General features: G+C 44.1%; 1 protein-coding gene across 1 annotated transcript; it reads right to left on the reverse strand.

Annotated features, from left to right (window-relative positions):
• Nucleotides 1–1750: 1750 nt before the first annotated feature.
• On the reverse strand, nucleotides 1751–17486 carry LOC132571430 (lymphocyte antigen 6 complex locus protein G6c-like). Its single transcript, XM_060238222.1, has 4 exons — nucleotides 17335–17486; nucleotides 16165–16225; nucleotides 7891–8007; nucleotides 1751–2290 (listed from the first exon to the last, which is right to left on the reverse strand). The coding sequence occupies exons 1-4, from the start codon at nucleotides 17377–17379 to the stop codon at nucleotides 2157–2159; spliced, it is 357 nt and encodes a 118-aa protein (XP_060094205.1). The 5' UTR covers nucleotides 17380–17486; the 3' UTR covers nucleotides 1751–2156.
• Between the last annotated feature and the right edge of the window lie 5809 nt (nucleotides 17487–23295).

Consider the following 23295-nt stretch of genomic DNA (forward strand, 5'->3'; position numbering starts at 1 on the left):
TTCCTCCCCCACAACAGACACCCTGTGAGGTGGGTGGGGCTGGAGAGGGCTCTCACAGCAGCTGTCCTTTCAAGGACAACCTCTGACAGAGCTATGGCTGACCCAAGGCCATGCTAGCAGGTGCAAGTGGAGGAGTGGGGAATCAAACCTGGTTCTCCCAGATAAGAGTCCACACACTTAACCACTACACCAAACTGGCTTGTGGGAGCTCAGGAGAGAATTCAGCTTGCTCTTTTAACAGCATGAGTCACAAAATTCCATCAACATCATGAGTTCAAAGGTCTAAGGTCTAAACAGAAGTCTAACGGTATTTGAGTAAATTGATGCAGGAGGAAATATACCACACCATGAGGGAGAGAGGAAGAAAAGCTTTTGGATGTCAAGATGGGCAATTTCAGCCAACAGAGGGATGGCTCACAGATGGATTAAAAAATCAAGTTCAAACATGCACATCTGCTGCCTGTCCAGCTCCCACACTCACCCCATCCTGCAGCATTTCTGAGGCAGCTCAAAAAGCTACCACTTAGGAAGTGGTAGCAAATTTGTCTGCCGCATGCCATCTGCCTTTCCAGGCATCTGAACACGGGAGCAGGCAAGCAAGGTGGATTAGCAGTGTGAACCCACCAATCCATCCTTGGCTGCTTCCATTTTTTTTTAATTGCCACCTAGCACATGAGTGCACATGTGCATGACTGATAAATGAATGGGGAGGGGGACCCAAACCGAGTTAAGGGAATGGTGTGTGACAGCCGTCTAACTGAACCAAAGTGCCCCCCCCCCCGCCATGCAGGATATGGGCTACTTAGGTTGGAGCATCTGACAGGGAATAATTCCCTCCATTTTAAACCGGCCCAATTTGAGATGCTTCCGGTGTGCCTGAAGCTGCCGGTCTGAACCCAGCCTAGGAGTCCTGAATTGCTCACTTTAACCCTTCCCTTTTTGAGCTTGTGGGCACATTTGGAATTCTGACAGAGCAACGGAATGGCTGCCACAAAATGGCTACTGCAGGAGGTGGAGCCAGCCACAAAATGATTGCCACAGCTTAACTTCAGTAACAAAGTGCATTTCCTTGTGTTGTGGTGGCAACTGCTGGCAAAAGCAACATTTTTAAAAATCTCGGCAGCCAATTAAATCTGCCCAGATACCTTGCTGGGCAAAAGCCCTACCTGGCCTTGAGACTTCCTAAAAACACATGGCAGGTGCCAGAAAGATGTCTGCAGGTGCCATGATGCCCATGGGGACTCTTGGCCTATATGATAATTTTAGATCATGAGCTGAAAAAGTGCATTTAGCTTATCTTTATCATGGGTTCAGCAGAGGTAGAGAAGTTTCTAGTGCCTAAGCATGATTGGCACCTCCCTGAGTCCACTTAAGCCAATGGGATTCGAAGAATATAACTTTGGCCGTTTTCCCACTTACCTTACCCCGGAGCGACGTCCCTCTTCACCGTGCTGCGTCTGCGCGGATTTCGCACAAACCGCTGCGCAGCACCAGGAAGAGCCGCGTAGTCCCGGGGCTTTTGCATCGTAAATGTAAACCACCAAAAAGCAGTTTACATTTGCGACGCAAAAGCCCCGAGACTACGCGGCTCTTCCTGGTGCTGCACAGCAGTTTGTGCGAAATCCGCGCAGACGCAGCGCGGTGAAGAGGGACGTCGCTCCGGGGTAAGGTAAGTGGGAAAACGGCCTTTGTTTTGGTAGCACTCTTATTCTTTCTCATTTGGATTTTCCAGAAATTGATGGATATATGATTGAGGGACAAAAAGAATATATTTTAGCATATATAGCAGATTTAGCACGTATCATAAACCAAGTTGGTCAAAACTGTAATTCACCAAGCCAAATTCAGGCCACCAGCAGGATTATATAGATTATGAGTTGCTTGACAATCAATTTGATGTAGACTCTAATAGCAAGAAGATTTTTTTACAAGCTCCCAGAAGATGGCTATACATGGCCAGCTGTGTCTGACTTGGAGAACCACAATTGTGCAAGTCTATATGAGATGAGGGGTATTTGGAAGGGAAGGAGATAATGAGATCTCCTTGGTTAAGAACAGTATTCTCATTAGGGATCACAATCAACATGCCAGTTCCCTTTCCAGTGCCAAGCTAGTAAGCATAGCTAGCAAGGGTTAATGCTGGGACCCCTGGTAGCTTAACCATTACACAAATCAGAGTTACAGCAACTGCGGTCGTATTTTGTCCTCCAGATATTATCTCTTTGTTCGGTCTTGTTGCAGAGCTCAGCATATTTGCCACAACTGTATTTTGTGAACATATATAAATCACCTGGTAGGAGAAAAAAAAAAGAGAGAGAAGAGTAAGATGTAATCTCTGCTCCAGCTTAGGGGGTGATGTGGGAGGTATGTCACATGGGGGTCTCCTGGATACCCAGAGGTCCTGAGGCTAGTTTAGGTAACATTTCTATACACTTATCAGCTGCTTACAGATGGACGATTAAAGCCACCCTCGGGACAGCAGGCAGGTGGATCAAAAAAGCATGTCTACATGCGCACATCTGTCTGCCATTCCCATCCCGTCCCTGAGCTGTCTCTGGCTTACCGGGAGCCAGCTCAAAAAGGCACCACTTTGAAAGTGGTGCCTTTTCACTGGAGCACCTCCAAGGCACCACCCTGGCCATCTGGACGACTGGGAAGAACTTGGAGAGCACTCAGGGAGCCGTGGACACAGTGTTTGAGTGCTCTAGATGCTCCCCAGGGCACCCATGGTCCGTCCCTCTTCCACAGGCCATCAGGATCTCCCAGGTGCTGCTTTTCTGGCCAGCTCACTTCCAGGTCAGCTTGATGCCACCCTGAGTTGGCTGTCTGTTACTGGCCATTGTGAACTTATTCCATGCACTCATTATTCCTTAATGATGAGTAAGAGAACATGCATCTGTTGGAGAACTTTGTGTGTCACTCAGGGTACATGTGTGGGCTGGAAATCTGCCACATTACTACGTGAAGAGATAGGGAAGCTTGTTCTCTCACAACAGAGCAATGTATGCAAGTCATGACTTGATGTTGCAATCTGCAAATAGTGAATAAGCCCCGTGGAAACTGGTCTGGTAAGTTTAGACATAAAGATGTAAAACTTGGAAAAATAACAGAGAGCTAATGAACACTACTATGTAAATTCATCTATTTATTCTAGTTGTCTCTGAACAAGTGAGCAGTGACTCCTGAAAGCTCCTCCCCTGCCACACATTTTGCTAGTCTCTAAGGTGCTACTGGACTCTTGCTCTTTTCTACTGCTACAGACAGACTAACATAGCTACCCATCCGGATCTAAAGAACGCTGCAACCCATACAGAGTTGCCAACTCTGTCATAATCAATGTGCTTAGAAGGGTGTGCCTTTACTTAAGGTTGCAATGTATAGATCTGAAAATGTTTAATGCAGCACAGGGCTTTTTTGGTAGGAAAAGTCCAGCAGAAGCTCCCCCGAACCTTCCCCGGTGTGGGGGATGTTTAAAGATGCCTCCTTATGCCTTCCCCAGCATGCCAGCCAGAGCCCTGGCCAGGCCAAGTGGAGCTCTGCTCCTGTACGCTCCTGCTCTCCCCCCCCCCCCCAAAAAAAAAGCCCTGGTGCAGCAGTAAACACTTGCATCCAACTATGCAGTCAAGAAATCTTAAGGCCCTCTTATGTTTCCTTAAGGAGGAGGGACGGTGGCTAAGGTAGAGCATCTGCTTGGGAAGGTCCCAGGTTCAATCCCCGGCATCTCCAAAAAAGGGTCCAGGCAAATAGGTGTGAAAAACCTCAGCTTGAGACCCTGGAGAGCCGCTGCAAGTCTGAGAAGGCAATACTGACTTTGATGGACCAAGGGTCTGATTCAGTAGAAGGCAGCTTCATATGTTCATATATGTTCAAGGAGGGAACAATTTCTGTCAACCCACTCCTGCTGCAGGCCACTGAGCCCCCTGAATCCCGCCCCCTCAAGGTTTAGCAGATTCTCAGGAGTAGCATAGTAGATTTCTGTAGAAGGTGAGGGGGGAATTGAAGGAAACCATCATCCCTTCTGAAGAGTATTTAAGGCTAGGGGTTGTTTTTTTTTAGCCTAATGGCTTAAATGCTACGAAGCATTTGTATAATGATGCTTATAGTGTGGGTATAACAATAGGTTCTGGTGTAGAGAACTTATGACAGAAGGATTCTAAGAAGGCAAAGCTGGAAGCAGGAAGGATCAGTGGGGAAAAGACATTTGGAGAGAGAGAGAGAGACAAAGTCCCACTGACCTTGGAGATCACCCCATTCCTAGTGGCCTTTCTTGCCAGGAACAGGAGATATAAGGTATCAGGAGGGCTCTTCCCAAGGCCAGTGGCAGCCGAGGCAGGAGCAGCCACGCCAATACAGCTGATTAGAGCCCTGAAAACCAGGGGATCTCCTAAACAGATTGGGGTGGGTGGGGGAGATCTGGCAACCCTTGTGGGAGGAAGAGTTCCTCTCTAGCTCCCCAGATAAAATGTTGAAAGCAGCAACAAGCTTCTGCCCAGGAGGGGATGGGGGGGTGGATGGTCAACTGGGCTGAGGGCTGGTCAACGGCCTGAAAGCAAGGAGGCTGCCTTGGGTATCGTGATGACAACTTTGGGTTGGGACATGCCTACAGACTTGGGAATAGATTCTGAGGAGGATCGAGTTTGGGGAGAGGAAGGACTTCAGTGCAGAATAATGCCATAGAGTCTACCCTCCAAAGTCACTTATAGCTATCACTAAATCTGAGTTAACTCTATAAGGGCATATAGCAGTTTCCTGGGGCCCTTTCAGGCAATGAAGACAAAGCACCGGTCGTTTCCAACTCTGGGGTGACGTTGCTTTCACAACGTTTTCACGGCAGACTTTACGGGGTGGTTTGCCATTGCCTTCCCCAGCCTTTTTTACACTTTCCCCCCAGCAAGCTGGGTACTCATTTTACCAGCCTCAGAAGGATAGAAGGCTGAGTCAACCTTGGGCCAGCTAACTGAATCCAGCTTCTGCCGGAATCGAACTCAGGTCATGAGCAGAGAGTTCAGATCACAGTACTGTAGTACTGCTGCCTTACCACTCTGCGCCATGGGGCCGCATTTCCTCCCACAACATGGTCCAAATTTGCACCAGAATCACTCATGCCTCAGGTTTTACTTCTAATTGAAAGTCCTTGTGGTGGCCACAATGGAGCTTTGTAACGTGAGGAATCAGCTCCTCAGAAGACTACTGGAAGAAAGGGAAGGTTGGAAAAATCGACTCTGTAAGAGTCCTATGTACACAGGTCATAGGACCTGAGGCAACGTCTCCCACTCTCTCTCTTTATGTGCAGGCTGGGATTCACACGTTTAAAATTTATAGTGTCATGGGAAAACCAGAGAAACTGGATCTAGTTAAGGGTTGCCAGCCTCCAGGTGGTGGCTGGAGATCTCTTGAGATTTTAAGTAATCCTCAGGGGACAGCTCACCTGGTTGCTTTGGAGGGTGGACTCTATGTCATTGTACCCTCCTGAAGTCCCTTTCCTCCCCAAACCCTGGCCTCTGCCCCCCAAATATCCAGGTATTTCCCAACCCAGAGCTGGCAACCCTAATGCCCTGCTGCCTTGTCTGAAACACTGATTGACACATGCTGATTTTCTACAGGGCTCACAGCAAGAAGAGAGGCATAAGAACATAAGAGAAGCCATGTTGGATCAGGCCAATGGTCCATCCAGTCCAACACTGTATCACACAGTGGCCCAACCCCCCCCCCCCCAAGTGCCATCAGGAGGTTCACAAGTGGATCTAGAAGCCCTTCCACTTTGCCCCCCCCCCCCAAGAATATAGAGCATCACTGCCCCAGACAGTTCCAATAATATACTGTGGCTAAAAGCCACTGAAGGACCTCTGCTCCATATTTATATCCAATCCCCTTGAAGCTGTCTATCCTTGTAGCTGCCACCACCTCCTGTGGCAGTGAATTCCACATGCTAATCACCCTTTGGGTGAAGAAGTACTTCCTTTTATCTGTTCTAACCCAACTGCTCAGCAACTTCGTTGAATGCCCATGAGTTCTTGTGTTGTGAGAAAGAGAGAAAAGTACTTCTTTCTCTGCTTTCTCCATCCCATGCATAATCTTGTAAACCTCTATCATGTCACCCCGCAGTCGATGTTCCTCCAAGTGTTTCTTCATAGGGAAAGTGTTTCAACCCTTTAATCATTCTAGTTGCCCTTTTCTGAACTTTTTCCAATGCTATAATATCCTTTTTGAGGTGCAATGACCAGAATTGTACACGGTATTCCAAATGAGGCTGCACCATTGATTTATACAGGGGCATTATGATACCGGGTGATTTGTTTTCATTTCCCTTCCTAATAATTCCCACCATGGCATTGGCCTTTTTTATTGCAATCGCACACTGTCTTGACATTTTCAGTGAGTTATCTACCACGACCCCAAGATCTCTCTCTTGGTCAGTCTCTGCCAGTTCACACCCCATCAACTTGTATTTGTAGCTGGGATTCTTGGCCCCTATGTGCATTACTTTGCACTTGGCCACATTGAACTTCATCTGCCACGTTGACACCCACTCACCCAGCCGCAACAGATCCCTTTGGAGTGCCTCACAATCCTCTCTGGTTCTCACCACCCAGAACAATTTAGTGTCATCTGCAAACTTGGCCACTTCACTGCTTACTCTCAACTCCAAATCATTAATGAACAAGTTAAAGAGCATGGGACCCAGTACAGAGCCCTGCAGCACCCCACTGCTTACCGTCCTCCACTGCGAAGATTGCCCATTTATACTCACTCTCTGCTTCCTAGTATTTAGCCAGTTTTTGATCCACAAGAGGACCTGTCCTTTTACTCCATGACTCTTGAGCTTACTAAGGAGCCTTTGATGAGGAACTTTATCAAAAACTTTCTCGAAATCAAGGTAAACAACATCTATTGGGTCCCCTTTGTCCACATGTTTGTTCATCCCCTCAAAGAACTGTAACAGGTTAGTTACTTACTGTAACAGATTAGTTAGGCACTAAGATCAAAAACTGGATTAACATCGTCAAGTGCAAAGGGAAGATTTTCTTCTCTAAATATTTAATGATACTGGTGTGTAGCCTACCTGAGACTGGAGGATATCCTTCCATCCTCAGGAGACTTCTTCCAACTTCAGTGGATCTTCCTTTGGAGGAAGAACTACTTAAGATGAACAATTCTCCTTAGGTGGGAGGAAGGTTTCAGCTTTTGCTCAGCAGGGTGGTGGCATACATGCCCTTAAATAGTATTACAGATCATAGTAATAATTTATACCACATTTGGAATAACGAAGCACTTAACATGGACCAAGAATGAGCAAGCACCGCTCAAAGGCTCAGTACTCATTTTTGAATGTTCTCCTTTTGGGCGAGTAAAAGGTTTTGGACACTTATGTGTGTGTGCTAGTAACTGCCAGTCTCTCCCCAACCAAAGTCCGTTGAAGGACTATCTATCTATCTGTCTGTCAACCTAATCTAATCTAATCTAATCTAATCTAATCTAATCTAATCTAATCTAATCTAATCTAATCTAATCTAAATAGCTCTAGTTGTAATTCCTGAAGAACATCGAGATCCCGAAGGTACCCAAGCTATATGTGTAGGGGACTGGGGAGAGGGAATGTTACATAGAGATAGTGGTACAAAACAATATTCAATCAAAAGAGAAATAGGTTCACCCAGAATGAGTGTGAGACACTTCCAACCAACAACTGCAGAGCAAAATAAATACCAGAGTTAATGCAGAATGAAAACAGATAGTGGAACAAACTAACAATTTAAGGGGAAGAGATAGGTGAGCCATTAGCTAGGTAGGAGTCCAGAGTGTTAAATTCTGGAGTGGACATTGTTTTGAAACTATGCATTAATTCTAATCTAGCAGTCTCAGTGTTGGATCCTACCGTTGACACCTTACCTGCATACACTTTAGTGGTCTCACAGTATTGTCCTTCTTTGGCTTCGCAGGGATCATAAGACATTGCGCACCAAGGGCCAAATTTGTACTTGCACACCCTGCACATAAGGCCTTCAGCTGCAAGAAAGAAGCAGAAAAGGCCAGGCCAGGTTTTATCACAGCTCTTTCCTATGAAGTTTCTCCTTTTGTTTTACATTCCTTTCAGAAGTCATTTGCATAGTGAAGGGTAAACTAGAACCTTTTGTTTTCCTGTTAGTTTGCAGAAGTTGGTGGAAATAGAGCAGATGGTTATAGTTAGCAACTCATGAGTAAATTACCCCAAGATCACAAAAGCATGTACTTGCAAACTGTGTTTATTTTGGCTGTTGTGTGTGTGTGTGTGTTCACTTTCATTTAGTAGAAGTGTAGTCAGGTGCTGGGGGACAAGAAAACGAAGAGTGTATTCAGGAGAGCTGCACTGCTGCATTTATATTTATTTTAGGGAATGGGAAAGTCTCCTGGCTCCACCCCCAAAGTCCCCAGGTATTTTCTGAGTTGGACTTGGCAACCCTAACCAAAGGTCACTCAGCAGGTGCATATGGAGGATTGGGAATCAAACCCGGTTCTCTCAGATTAGAGTCTGCGCTCAACTGGCACCTTCCCTCCAGAATCCCATTGTTCTCTCTGCCTCCAGGTGAAACCGGTACAATATATGCAGCAAGTATCACCAGCAGTTCATGTGCTATCAGATGCCTTTTCCTACCACAGAACGCTACTGAAGGTGGAGAGGACTGTGTCCATGTCAGGTTCTGCTATCCTTTCAGTAGCATGCTTCTATTGCCACCTCCTGACACATTGTTTTTGGAGAAAAGGCCACTGGGGATTAAGGATGTTTTTGTAGTATTTGCTTTATTTACAAATATATCAGCAGTATGCAGATAGAGGCAAAGAAGTACTCCTACAGGGCAGCAAGTCAACTACCTCAAATTAGATCTACAGTGCCTGCTTCTCTCAGCTTTTTCATCTCTCTCTCTCTCTCTCTCTCATTCTCTCTCTCTGTGTGTATTCATTTAGTACCTACATCTTCCACCCCACCCTCTAGATATACATAGGTTCTTTCCAGTCAAGTAGGGGGAAATTAAACTGTTTCAAATTACTGAGGGGTGTTTTAACAAAAGCATCAGAGAACCACCTCCTAATAACTGGTGCCCACAGAGGAAAAAAAATCTACAGTTCTGGGGGCTTTTTTGGTCATAGACTCCCCTCAGACATTCTATTTGAGACCAAGCTCATAGGACTGTCTTATTCACAGTATCTCAACTCCTAACTCACAAGGCAAGCCATGGGCTTCCTTAAGTGTCCCTCAAAATAAAATTATAACCTATTCTGCTCCCTCCAAAAACCTACTTTCCTAATCTCATAGAGTGAAATAGGCCTCAACAAATTCATGGGAAGCAACCCTAAACAGAAATAAATCCCATTTTCATTAATGGAGTTTAAACCTAGGAAAGTATTCATCGATTGCAGCATTTTTTTAAATAAAAGAGATCTATGTGGCAGTGACTCCACTTCTGAAAATAGGACATTGTAAGGGTTATAGGTGTTTATTCTATTAGTTTTGTTGCTCTGTGACTGACTTATTAAAGATTTCCTTTGTTGTTTGATCAGCACTATTGCCTTTTCCAATTAATTATAGAATTTATAACCGCTAGGATATGACTAGGATTAGTCTAGAATTTCAAAGCGATTCTGTCATATTTGTGGGGAATCCAAGTGATGGTCTGTAGCTAATAGCTTCTCTGAAAGGCCCAAAGGCAGAAACACCACTTGTAACATGTTGACATCAGCAACCTGTGGAATTAACAAGATGGAGCTGTGCCCAAAACATTCTCACAAGAGGTGTTTTGCCACAGCAAGGAATGTGAAACTTGCACAAGACTCTCACAAATGAGGAATTACATATCCAAAGGAGAATCTCGCTGGATGGATCCAGCTCCATTTACGATCCAGAGAGGATACCTTAAATCCCCTTGATGAGAACAGTATGTGTTGGATTTTGCCAGCTTTCTGCTCTCACGTAAACACTCATCCTTACTACAACTGCCATCTTCCATGGCTTTTAGTGAATGCAGCTCCCACGATTCTCAGTATACTCTTTTTGGGGATCAAAGGTGACACCCTCTTCTTTTTCACCACCAGTGCAAAAGCTGGTTGGATCCAGCCCTATGTTTTTTCACACAGCAAGTTCCGGACGTAACTTCATCACAGTGAGGTATACAACAAAGAACTGGGTATTTTGTCCTTTCTACATGTCACAGACAAACTGAAATATTAAGAAGGGAATCAGGAAACACACATTATGATTCAGGAAAAGGCCTCTGGATTCATAAAACCCTCATTCAGCATGGGGGTACACAGGAATTATTCCATGCTGGCTGAAGGTTATATGTGACTGTCCTCTCTCAGGGGTCTTCAACCTTTCTAGACCCAGGGTCAGGAACAACCAAGCAGCAGGCACGTGTTACATCAGAATCACATAACTGGAAGGGAGGAGGGGGGAGCCACAGCTATTACTTTACCAGTGTTAAATCCAGACCATGAGTAGTAGACCCACCTGAGGGTCCCAACCCAAGAGTTGAAGACCATTGGTCTAACATGAGTAAATTGAGTGACAAGATTGACCAAACCAAATCTTAAATGGTTTTGGGTCTAGATACTTTCAGACAAGAAAAACGAAGGAAGGAAGGAAGGAAGGAAGGAAGGAAGGAAGGAAGGAAGGAAGGAAGGAAGGAAGGAAGGAAGGAAAGGAGGGAGGGAGGGAGGGAGGAAGGAAGGAAGGAAGGAAGGAAGGAAGGAAGGAAGGAAGGAAGGAAGGAAGGAAGGAAGGAAGGAAGGAAGGAAGGAAGGAAGGAAGGAGGGAGGTTTTTAATGTTTTAGGCCAATGGATGCAAATATATTTCCTGAGCCCATAAAAGCACATGTGGATAATAGGGAAGAATGGGAATGTGCAGAGAGGAGTGGGTTGTAGCAACGTCACAGCACTTGTATGAAGATTTTATAGCTTACAGCTCTAGCATTTCATCCCACCACTTCATCTCCCATTTTGTAATCTGTACAGTGTGTTATGTAGCTTCTTTCTATCATAAAAAACAGTTTAAAAAGAAAGCTGAAGCAAGCAAGGAAAAGAATTCCTCTCTGTTGTAGATCTGTCAAAATAAGCTGCCCACTGTCATACTGAAAGGGAGCCATATATTTAGTGTGTTTTATCCCATCCTGCCTCTGATGAGCTCAGGTAGCAAGCAGGCTTTCCCCCTCTCGGTTTATCCTTGTAATAACCCTGTGAGGTAGGCTCAGCTAAGAGGGAACGACTTGACCTAAAGTCATCCATGGCAAGCAGGAATTTGAACCCAGCTCTCCCTGGTTCTACTGCAGCGCTCCTACTATACCACCCTAGAATGGGTGGCTGTTCTTAGCTGAATTAATGCTACTGTTGTCAGCATTTCAAGTGCCTGGGTGGCACCTAGAAAGTGCTGCAGACAGGGAAACAGCTGGAAGGATCTGACACCCTTCCAGCTGCATGCAAGAAGACTATTTGGCAAGAAGAACAAAGACACTTGGATTTGTTTGGCATTACTTTATTGTGAAAATGAGAGGACATCAGGGCTGGTCCTTCTGAGTCCCCTGTGGGGGTCATTGGGGGGCATTCCAGGAGGGGGCAGGGACAGCCCCAGCATGATGATATCACACAGAAGTGACATCATCACATTGGGGACTAGTATGCACCACACCCCACTTCTCCCTCAAATGACTCAAAGAATCACTTTAAATGCTTTGTAGAAAAAGTGGGGGGGCCACTCTTTCAGAAGGGGAGAGAGAGGAGTAGCTGCTGGCAGTTGGGCTTCTGGGCGGGGCTTCCCTCCCCTGGCAGCTGGCCGACTGGAGGATTGGCGCCCCCAAAACTGGGAGAAACCCTGCTGAGGCCGGGGGGATGGCAACCCTAATGAAACAAGGCAATGCACACCATGCAATCCAGTGGCACTTGGAAGACTTTGTTCCCAACCACTTCATACATCTGGTAAAGCAGGGCCCCCAGATTTTGATAACCGATGTGTCAATACCTTCATATTGCCATAGGACATGTGTTCATTTCTTACTGCAGACTCATGCAGTTATGCTTCTTAAGAACATAAGAGAAGCCATGTTGGATCAAGCCAGTGGCCCATCCAGTTCAACACGCTGTCACACAGTGGTCAAAAAAACCCAGGTGCCATCAGGAGAATACAGAGCATCACTGCCCCAGAGTTTCATCAATACGTTGTGGCTAATAGCCACTGATGGACCTCTGCTCCATACATTTTTATCCAATCCCTTCTTGAAGCTGCCTATGCTTGTAGCTGCCTACAATGTGAACCTAATGACTGGTGGCCAAAATAGCAGGGATGCCAGCTGGAGATATGGCTGACACATTTGAAGGCAACCACAGGTTTAGTCACATGCTTGTTTTGATCTTGACTGTGGGGTGGAAATGTTCTGCTTTCTCTGAAGCACAGCCTGTTGCATCAGACCACTAGTCCAACTAGTGCAGCATACTTATTTCACACAGTGGCCAACCTGTTTCCTGAAGGGCCATGGATTTGGATACCTAAAATATGGCTTTAGGCCATGCATGTCACATGTACGCTGCTGGGTGTTTTTAATGGACTATTTAAGTGCACTGTAATATTTAAGTTATATTTTGTTTAATCTTTTTTTTTTCCTTTTAGTGTATGCTTGTAACCTCAGCCTTTTAGGTATACAATTCCATTTTGGGGTTGGGTTTTTGCCCCTTTGTGATGCTCTGTAGAGCTAAACAAACAGAGACCAAGGCCACGGCCCTCCCTGACTGCTGCTTGCCTCCCAGCACTACACTGGCCATTTGCTGCCTCTGAAAATGGTGGCTGTTTTCAGACATCATGGCTGGTGACCCAGTGATGAACCTCTCCCTCATGAATCTGTTTAACCCCTTTTTAAATCTTATGGTTGTGGTCTCACTGTCACCCCCAGCAATGAATTCCACAGTTTAATTACTTGTTGAGTAATGGAATATTTCCTTTTGCTTTCCTTGAACCTATTTCCTAACCATTTCACTGCATGCCGCCAAGTTCTGGTCTCATGAAAAAAAAAGGATAAAAAGATCCCTCTAGCCACTTTTTCCACCCCCTGCATGATTTTGTAAACCTCTGTCACGCCTCCCCATTTCCATGTTTCTTCTGAACTGAAAAGTCACAGAATCTCCAGGCTTTCCTCATAGGGAAGGTGCTCCAACCCCCTAGTCATCTTGGTTGCCCTTCTTCTGGCAATATCTTTTTTTGAGATTCAGCAACCCAAACAGTCCATAGTTTTCCAAATGGTGCCACATCCAGACAAGCAGTCTCTCTTCTCAATAAGTTTGGAGGTACTATCATTGGCGACAGATGAAGAGAAACAAACAGCCCTGATAAAATGCACCTGATGGCATTTATTATTTACGAGTGTGTGTGTATATATACATATATGAATGTATGTAAACACAAGCTAAGGTTTGTATATGTATCTATTATTCGTGGGGTAGCAGGGCTTTCTTTGTAGAAAAAGCCCAGCAGAACTCATTTACATATCAGGCCACACCTCCTGACATCATTTCACAGGGTTTTTTTGTAGAAAAAGCTCAATAGGAACTCATTTGCATATTAGGTCACACCCTCGATACCGAGCCAGCCAGAATTGTGTTCTTGTGAATTCCTGCTCAAAAAAAGCCCTGTGGGGTAGTAGTGCATTGGACTAGGATCTGGAAGTGTAGGTTCAAAACCCTGCTTTGCTGGATAACTTTGGGTCTGTTGCACTCTCTCAACTGAACCTATTTCACAGGGGGTTTTTGAGGATAAAATGAAGGACAAAATATATATCATTTTGTGTGCTTTCTGCCAAGCTGCCTGTCTTCTGAGGTCAAGTTTTTGGCTCTGTACCTCCCCCATCACACTATTCTGTCTTATTGTTCTTGTCTTTTTAGAAGTAACTCCTAGCACCAGTCTTTTAAACTTGTTCCTGTACCTGTTCTGTAAAATTGCCTGGTACACTGGAAGAGTTGGTTGGCAGGTTGTTCTTTTTGCCCTAGCAGCAAAGAGAATTCAGCCAAGTTAAAATTGAGATTTTAGAATTAAGTTAGAATTAAGATTTTAATTAGTATTCAGATTTTAATTAGTAGTCAACAACTGTTCCACCCCATGCACATTTCATAAAAATAGAGACTTTCCATTGTTATGAAATGTGCTCTAAAATGTAATTTTTATAGTGTTTTGATCTGGTTTTATTGTATTTTATTCTACATTATTTTTACTGTTTATAATGGCCATTGACCCTATGCAACAAAACTGAACTGTAAAATTGCCTGTTTTCTTAGCTGCCTTCTCTGTGCTGCCTTCGCATTGCCAACCTTCCCTAGGGTACCAAATAACTCTCTTTGCCTGTTGGGCCTTGTTGCTTGACTTCTTGGAGTTATGAAATGCCTCCTGGTGTTTGCTGTGCAAGTAAGAATGTTAATTGCCTAAAGAAACAGGAGTGTTTTCTCCTTTCATTCTGAAAATGGGCAGGTAGAATAATCTCACTGGGAATACAGTCCCTGGACAGTTACTCAGAAATACATTTTGCTTTTAAGTGTCCATAGAAATTGGATGCATTCATCCATCTGCTTGAAATCTGGCAAAGAGGATCCTGTGAATAAGGAATATAGTCCTTAAACATGCCATCCCAGTTGGCAGGAAAACAAAACAGTTACCACTGTTTTTAATATTTTGCGTTAATTTTCACAGGGTTTCCACCGGTTGACATAGTTACATCTGGTCCAAGCAAAAATGTAAGGGTTTTTACTCAAGTGAAATAAAAGAGGAATGTTCAGTGCTGCCTTAAAGATTAACACAATTTATTCCAGCCAATGTTCCCTCTAAGCTGAGTCAGTGTGAACTAGCTCACAGTTTTTTAGCCTCCAGCTCACACATTTTTGTCTTAGCTCAGGAAAAGTGGCCCCAGAGCAAACTAATTTATGCCAAAGCTCACAACTTTAATGCCAGTAGCTCACAAAGCAGAATTTTTGCTCACAAGACTCCACAGCTTAGAGGGAGTATTGATTTCAACGTAAGCTTTTAAGAGTCAGAAGTGACTTGATTAGGTGCCTGCAATGTATCTGCTTAATGGATGCACTGTTCCTGGATCTAATGAAGCGAGCTCTGACTCACAGAAGCTTATGCTGGAATGAATTGTGTTAGTCTTTAAGGCGCCACTGGACTTGTGCTGCAGCAGGCTAATATGACTAGCCAGCTGGAGTTATTTAAGTGAGTCTCCAGCAGACCTGCAGGGAAAGTAAAAGCATCAGGTAAACTCATCAGAAAAATCCTTCAATTTATTTGTTCCACCTTAGACTGAACTTACCTTGACCTGCATGGCCCAGGCTAGATCAGTCTCATAAGATCTCAGAAGCTAAGCAGGGTTGGCCCTAGTTAGTACTTGGATGGGAGACCACCGAGGAAGTTCAGGGTCACAACAGAGAGGCAGGCAATGGCAAAGAACATCTGAATATCTCTGACCTTGAAAGCCCTCTGGGGTCCTCATAAATCAGTTGTGGCTTGATGGCACTTCAAATGCACAAAGCCTTAACTTTGCCCTTCCTTTCTGTCTGCAATCCCTTGGATTCATTCTCTCAAAAGCATGCTCACAGACAGACACTGTGCCAAGGACATGTTTCAGTGATGGCTACAGTTGTCGGGTCCATCCCCAAATCCTCAGTGGCCATTTGCCAGATTCAGGTTGGGAAACTTCTGGAAATTTGGAGATGGAGCCTGGGGAGGATGGGGGCTTCAGTGGGGTACAATGCCTTAGAGTCCACTCTCCAAAACAGCCATTTTCTCCAGGGGAACTGACCTTTGTAGACTGGAGATGAATTGTAATTCTAGGAGATCCCCAGATTCCACCTGGAGGCTGGCATCTTTAATGATGACATTGATGAATCATTGTAGTGCAGGTCAGAATGAAGAAACCCAAGCAAGCTATGGGTAGAGGATTACCTCCAAATGAAGTGTAAAGGTCAAATAAGGAGAGAGGAAACATCAGAATCCATCCTCCCCGGCACTCAAAAACCTTGTAAAACATAATCCGTGGGGGAGAGGGAGTATCCTGTCCAACATCTACATCTAACACAATCCCTGCTGCTGAATATTCATATAAATTTATCCAGAAAAAAAAAAATCCCCATACTGTTCTCTTCTTTTAAAATCTGGTACTTACCAACTGCATAGAAGAGCAGAGCAGAAAAGCCCAGGATAAGAATCTTGTTCATCTTGATCACCTTAGAGAGAGCATGAAAGACAGAAAGAGAGGGGGGGGATTTGTTTATGGAAGCCCAAGAAGACAGAAGTCACTTTGTTCTGCTCTAAGGACTCTTCCAAGCTGTTCCTGTGATGGGAGCTGTTCGAGTGAAGAACTTATTCCCATCAAGGCATCGGGAACAGCCAATGGGATGAAGGCATAAGGAGGGCAGACACACCTCACCTTTGGAAGAGGCAACGAGATGATGGCATGAAGGATTAAGTTGCTATGCGACTGGCAGGAAAAATCCCAAGACAGAAGAATCTTGTTAAACCACACAACTTTCCTTTTGTAGGGCCTGTTGGGAAATCCATAACCTTTCCATGAACATAATGGAGTGGCAAGGATCCAGAGTGCAACATCTGGATTGGGACTTGTTCATACCCTGCAAAGCAATGATAGGCCAAGGTTCTGTGAGGTAGGTTAGACTGAGAGAGAATGACTGGCCCAAGGTCACCCGTTGGTTAAGCAGGAATTGGAAACTGAGGCTGCAGTCACACACACTAAATAATCCACCTTCAGTGCACTTTCCAACTGCATTTTCACAGTTCACAGAACAGTAAAATTCAGTTGGAAAGTACATTGAAAGTGAATTCAAAGTTCATTATTTCATGTGTGTGATCACAGCCTGAATCTTTCCAGCCCTAAGCCAATAATTCAAAGTTCCCTCTAAGCTGAGTTAGTGTGAACTAGCTCACAATTTTTTAACCTCCAGCTCACACATTTTTGTCTCAGCTCAGGAAAAATTGCTCCAGAACAAACTAATTTATGCAGTAGCTCACAACTTTAATGCCAGTAGCTCACAAAGTAGAATTTTTGCTCACAAAACTCTACAGCTTAGAGGGAACATTGGCCAATATGTAATTACTAAACTACTCAAGCTCTCCAGTGAGATTGTTCCTGTAATGACCAATACAGACATTACATTTGGCCATTTTTAAAGGCAGAACAATATTTTGATTTGATGGCCTGGAAAATCTAGGATCATTGGCTCAGGGTGCTGATTTCCTTCTGCATAATCTAAGGTTCTCTGCAAAGCCCTTTAACTCCTTCCTTCCTGTAAGCATGCTTCCTGTTGCACAGCCTTACCTCAATTATGCTCATTAGCTCTTCCCATTTGTTCACTCTCACCATAGATAAGCGGTTGGAATTGACAGATATGCCCAAAGATCCTGGAAGTCAAGATCCTGTTAAAACTGAATGGGAACTATGTGTGGTTTGTCAAGAATTGACACCTGAACATGTTCAGTGCCCAGCAACAGGCAAGAAGGAGCAGCTGCTACAAGTATTTAATAAATAATTTACTAGAACTTGCTGCCACCAGTTAACTGCCGACCTTGGTAAGTTTTGACAGAAGCATAGAAACTGAAATGGAAATTATTCTTCAAAATGCTATTTGGCATAAAATGTGTTGATTCCAACTTAACAAACTGCTTCAGTTATCAAAAGAAAGAGAGAGAGAGAGAGAGAGAGAGAGAGATAAACCTATGTGAAAGAAAGCATAGGGAGCCTTGGGACATCCATATCTTTATAATGATCTCATACAAATTTATGGGGTTTTAAAATGTTTACTGGGAAGATACTGGAGCAGACAAACCACATCAGGTCTCCACACCTGATATTGATCAGTGTGTTCAGAGCACTGCAGCACTTGCATAAGACAGAATACTGTTTGCAACCCTTGAGACAAAATAGCCAAGTGCTTTGGTATGTCTGTACTAATCCTGGAAAGACAACGGGAGCCTACAAGATTAGTGAAATGAAACTTTAACATATTAGGAAGGGCATCTTGTGACATACACAAAGGAAATACTAGAAACTTTAGGTTCCCTTCCATGAATCGTGTATGCTGTTCCATTACTGTACATTGATAACAAACCCTTCTCTATTTTACTTTTGACAAGAGTTGTCTCTGTAACCAGAACAACAACAACAACAACAAAAGATGGCTGACTTCCAGAAGTGTTGCAACAGGTCGAGCACACCTGATCAATGCCAATCTTACCTTGAAATCCTATCAAAGTCAGGGACCTACATGCTTAAAGGCCCATGTTTTCTGGCATAAATGTGTGTGCCAAACCAGATCCTTCTAGCAATGTCTCCTGGCTGTTCCCACACTGAAGGTTATATGACATCAGTTTGATCACAGACTTTTTCTAGCTGTGACTTCATCCTCCTGAAGTGGTTTCCAGAGGAAGTGAGGAGGGTGCCTTCCAGTATTGTATAGGAGGGCCCTTTTCAGAGACTGCTTTGAAGGAAAAGCTGTGAATTTTGAGGCCCTTTGGTCTAGGCATGCTCCAAACGCCCTCCAATTTGGCTCACTCACAGGTCACAACCAGGGGGCTGATTATTTGGATGTATCCAAATACATTCAGGGTGCGGTCCCACGCACCTTTAGTTTCGTCTTACCCATGGTCCCCCTTTGAATTTTATGAGCATGTCCAGACAACCACATCTGTCCCTCGAATGCAACTCATCAGCATCCCAACTTGCACCAGTTTGATGTTGGCGTGATTTGACCCCAGAGAAAGTCCGGCCCTTTTCCCCAGAAACAGAACACATTTGGGTAATTCCTGCTTGGACAGCTCATGTGTGATACTGCCCCTTGGGATGTTTGGTGCCTGCCATCTGCCCCTCCCACCTTTAAAAAAAAAACCCAGCAGACATGCGCATGATCAGATCATCAGTAATCTGAGATGAGGTTTCTGCTTCTCCAATCAACACAGGATCCATGGGAGAACAGAAAAAAATATATATTTTCAATTTGGAGGATTTCCAGATATCATTGTCACTGCCCAGTTCCAGGAAAGTAGTTTCTGGCAGTCCCCTAGCTTGAATTGGCAATGTTAATTCCCAGAACTCACCCCCCACCCCCACCCCCTCTGCCGCCTCTGAAGCAACATTTGATTTTTCACCTCCCAATGGTTGGGTGCATGTGAAATGAAAACCCCATGGCAGGAATCACAGTTGCTCAGCAACTGAATGAGAGTGAAGTGACTTTGGATCTGTTTGATCGGTTGTGTGCATGCTCCAAAGAAAAGAGCATGATAGCATTCAATGCTTTATCGTTCAACAACAGGACAAGATCGGGACGAGTCTCGTTCTTGGATGCTCATCTGATTTGCCCCGCTTCAAATCAATATTCAGCGGTTCAAATTTGAGAGCTGCACGCCCGCTTTTAATGTGACGTGTGACTGCACCCTCAGATGGGTTTTTTTCCATACTGCTTGATCACATTATTAGAATTTATTGCCATCAGCACCTTCAAGTTTTGAAAGACCTTGTAGTAAAATGAGTGGTGGTGGTGGTGGTGGGGGGAGATAACAGTTTTTAACAGTTTTGATGCTTATGAAACTAGCTTGTAGTCTGTTCTTCTGTTCTTGTGATTACTTCTCAAATAGTTTTCACTGACTGCAAAAGCACAAGAAGGATCTAATGTTGTTGGCCATGAGAAGGAGTCATCTGACCTGTCGGGCACAAGAAGACAAATGATGATTCTCAGGTCTTTTTTTGTAGAAAAAGCCCAGCAGGAACTCATTTGCATATTAGGCCACACAGGGCTCATTTTGTAGTAGGAGCTTCTTTGCATACTTAGACCACACACCCCTGATGTAGCCAATCCTCCAAGAGCTTACAGGGCTGTTCTTACAGGGTCTACTGTAAGCTCTTGGAGATTGGCTATATCGGGTTGTGTGGCCTAATATATAAAGGAGCTCCTGCTACAAAATGAGCCCTGAGGCCACATCCCCTGACATCAAGCCAGACGGAACTGCGTTTCTGCTTTTAAAAAGCCCTGTGATTCTGGGCTTTGTACATGTCAGTTATAACCTCTTGAGCAAACATGACAACAGGGGACACTGTTTCTTCTCTGGTAAATGAGATGCTCTAAAACTGAGCAAAACCAAGTGTAAGCTTCCAAGATCAAGCAGCTTTACATGTCACATCCCTCTACTTGAATGAATTTCACCAGAGAACATCGAGGTGAACCAATCAGGTGCTTATCCCTTCTGATTGAGAGGGAGTCTGAACATGGTGTGTTTGTCTGGCAATCATGTTTGCTGTGAAGCTGTCAGTATGCCTAATCTGGTCTGTTTTTTAAATGTTTCATTGATTTTTATTATCTCACAGTTTGCCCTTTTGTCACATTGGTTAGGTCAGTTGTTTGGAATCTCCATGAATGGAGAAAAGGTCAAGATATAAATCAGGGGTGTTGAACTCATTTGTTATGAGGGCTGGATATGATATAAATGAGACCTTGCTGGGCCAGGCCATGTGTATCATAAAATGTAATTCCAGGTTGCAGAAATATAAACTGTATAAGGCAGAGACAAACAAAAAGATGCTTGGCTTGGCTGCATTGAACAGAGAAACAGAAAAATGGTGGCCCGAGGAAGCAGGAAAGGGAGAAGAAAGCAGGTGAGGGCCATTTGCTGCAGGGCCCGCGGGCCACACATTTGATACCCTTAATACATACTTCAACTCAACACAAATCTAGCCAAATCATCTTCTTAGTCTGCATTAGAAATGGGTATGAACTGGCTCAAGAAACTAAAGTTTGTGATGAATTTTGGCTGGTTTGTGGTTTGCGAACTGGAGTTCAAGGCAGGTCAACCAGCATGAACTTTCAAGCTCTTCATGGTGATTTGTGTGGTTTGTGAATGGATACATTTCCAGACAGACTGTCTCCACTCAGTCAAAATGCTTACTAAACTTCTAAGCAACAAAGCAACTTCAAAGCAACGGGGGAAGTGGAATTCTCCAGCCTTGGAAACACCAATAGGTTCCTTGTGCATTTTGATGTGTTTAGCTTGCACTTTTAAACCTGCACATGACCACTTCCCCAAAAGAGCTTTCTCGGAGGCATCTCCCTTGGGGGGGGGGGTGTAACTCAAACTCCTGAAGACCAATCTATACATAACTGGGGGGGGGGGCATGAAGAGGAGCATTGGAGGGAGGTCCCCTATGAGTTTAATATTTCTATCTTGCACAGGGCCAGTTCTGTATAGTCCTGAACCTGTGCCTATTATTTCCTGAGAAAGCACTTTTCTGGGGGGGCCATCTTTGGGGGGCTGTAATTGGGTCCCATAAATCCAGTCTTCACCAAATTATATATAGGAGAGTCAGCTGGAGAATTCCTGCAAATTTGGTGTCTCAAGCATACTTTGGGGGGTGGGGTTGTTCTGCCATTCCATGAGCCTCACAAACCAAACCACTTTGGCAGCCAAAGTTCATGATGGTTTGTGGTTTCTGAACTGGGCACTCCATGAACCACAAACCAAACCACATTTTCTTGGTTTGAGTGTATCCTTAGTCTGCATTCAGGCAGAAAAACAACCACATTCAAGACACAGAAGGGAAGTACTTCTTCACTCAACCACTAATGAAATTGTGGGATTCACTACCAGGGTCATACTGATGGCCACAAACAGGCCTCAGATTCAGCGGAAGCTCACAGGAGCACAGCGCCTGAACCTTTCTAAGAGTTCCACCTCCTCCTTCCCACCTTGTCCACTGAATAGTAGGTGCAGCTGTATAACAATCCTGGATGAGCTCCACCATCTATTTTTCTGCAAAACAACCCCTGGCCACAAGCATAGATGGCTTTCAAGGGAGATTTGACTGATCCATGAAAGATAAAAATTCCCATAGCTATTAGCCATGATGAGTAAAGGGAAGTTTCATATCTAGAGGAAGTAAAGATGAAATAAATCTTTGAATACAAATGTCAAGAAGCAATATCAGAGGAAGGCCTTGGGCTCTATGTCCCGTTTGTTGGCTCTTCAAGGCAACCAATTGGCCACTATTTGAAACAGGATGCTGGACTAGATGGTTTGATCCAGCAAAGCACATTGTATGCTCTGATTGTGCGGGCTTTTCTTTTAAGAAAAATACATATCTGCAAAATTTCTCAAAGTTTTATTTCCTTTCTGTGGAATTTGTCCGATGGTTCTTTCAGGCACGAGCCTTTACATTTACTTCAGATTTGGCTCTAGATGAAACCTGGTAGTAGCCCAATTTCTAGGTTTCCATTGCCTAAAGAGAGAAGGGTTCAGCTAGATATGTTTGTCTGGTCCAAAACCAAAAAATCCCTCCATCTCAAACCTTTTATCAAAACCAACCTAAATGACTGTGTGCAAGTGTTCATGTTCTCTAGAACCCTTCATCAGCTCTTCATGGGTGTTTAAGAAAGAGGGGAGAAGGAAAAAAGATGTTACAGGTCATGATCTTGATGTTCTTTGTTTGCATCCAGTGCTGGATGGAGCTGGTATCAGGTAACATCTTTGGCTGTCTGGGATGAAGAAGGTGAGACAATGACATCTTCTAATTCTAAATAGCAAACATTTCTATCACAGCAGATCTAATACACACTTGGTGTCAGAGATATGATCAGCAATTGGGTTTTGAAAGTTACATCTGGAAGTTGTCATTTTGTCATGTTCTTCATTGCAAAGATATTACCCAATACCAGCTCTACACAACACTGGTTAAATCTACAGGGCATTTGTACACAGATGGCACTTAAAGGAACTCAAGATTATTTCCTTACATCATCATATTTTCTACTTTCCCATAGCTTCATGAAGAGTTCTGGAGTACTTTGCACAGTGTTTTGTGTCATTTAGGTTAGTCTTAATAAAAGGCTTTTATTACATGGGAAGTTTCTGCCACCGGTGGTTTCCCAAAAGAACAGCCTGGCTGTTGCAAGGCAAAACAGATGACACCCACAACATAATTTGCACTCACAATGTGATCAACTGGAAATGTTCCATATATGAAACTGGGTGGTGTACACATGCCTCCCACTGAAAATGCAGATAAATATATATTTATCTATTCAAAGAATCTCTACCCCACCTCTCAGCTTATCTAGAACTTAAAAACAGAATACAAACAGCTTTTTCACTCTTCACCTTGCATCTAAACTCTCTATTATTTATGAAGTGTGTGAAAACCATTTTAAAATATTAAGTGCACCAACATGTAGAAGAGCTTTTATATTCACATTACAACATGTTACCATCAGCAAGTCTTGGCAGCAGTTAGAAGCAA

The sequence above is a fragment of the Heteronotia binoei genome, chromosome 5 (genome assembly GCF_032191835.1).
Source record: "Heteronotia binoei isolate CCM8104 ecotype False Entrance Well chromosome 5, APGP_CSIRO_Hbin_v1, whole genome shotgun sequence".
Classification (NCBI taxonomy): domain Eukaryota; kingdom Metazoa; phylum Chordata; class Lepidosauria; order Squamata; family Gekkonidae; genus Heteronotia; species Heteronotia binoei.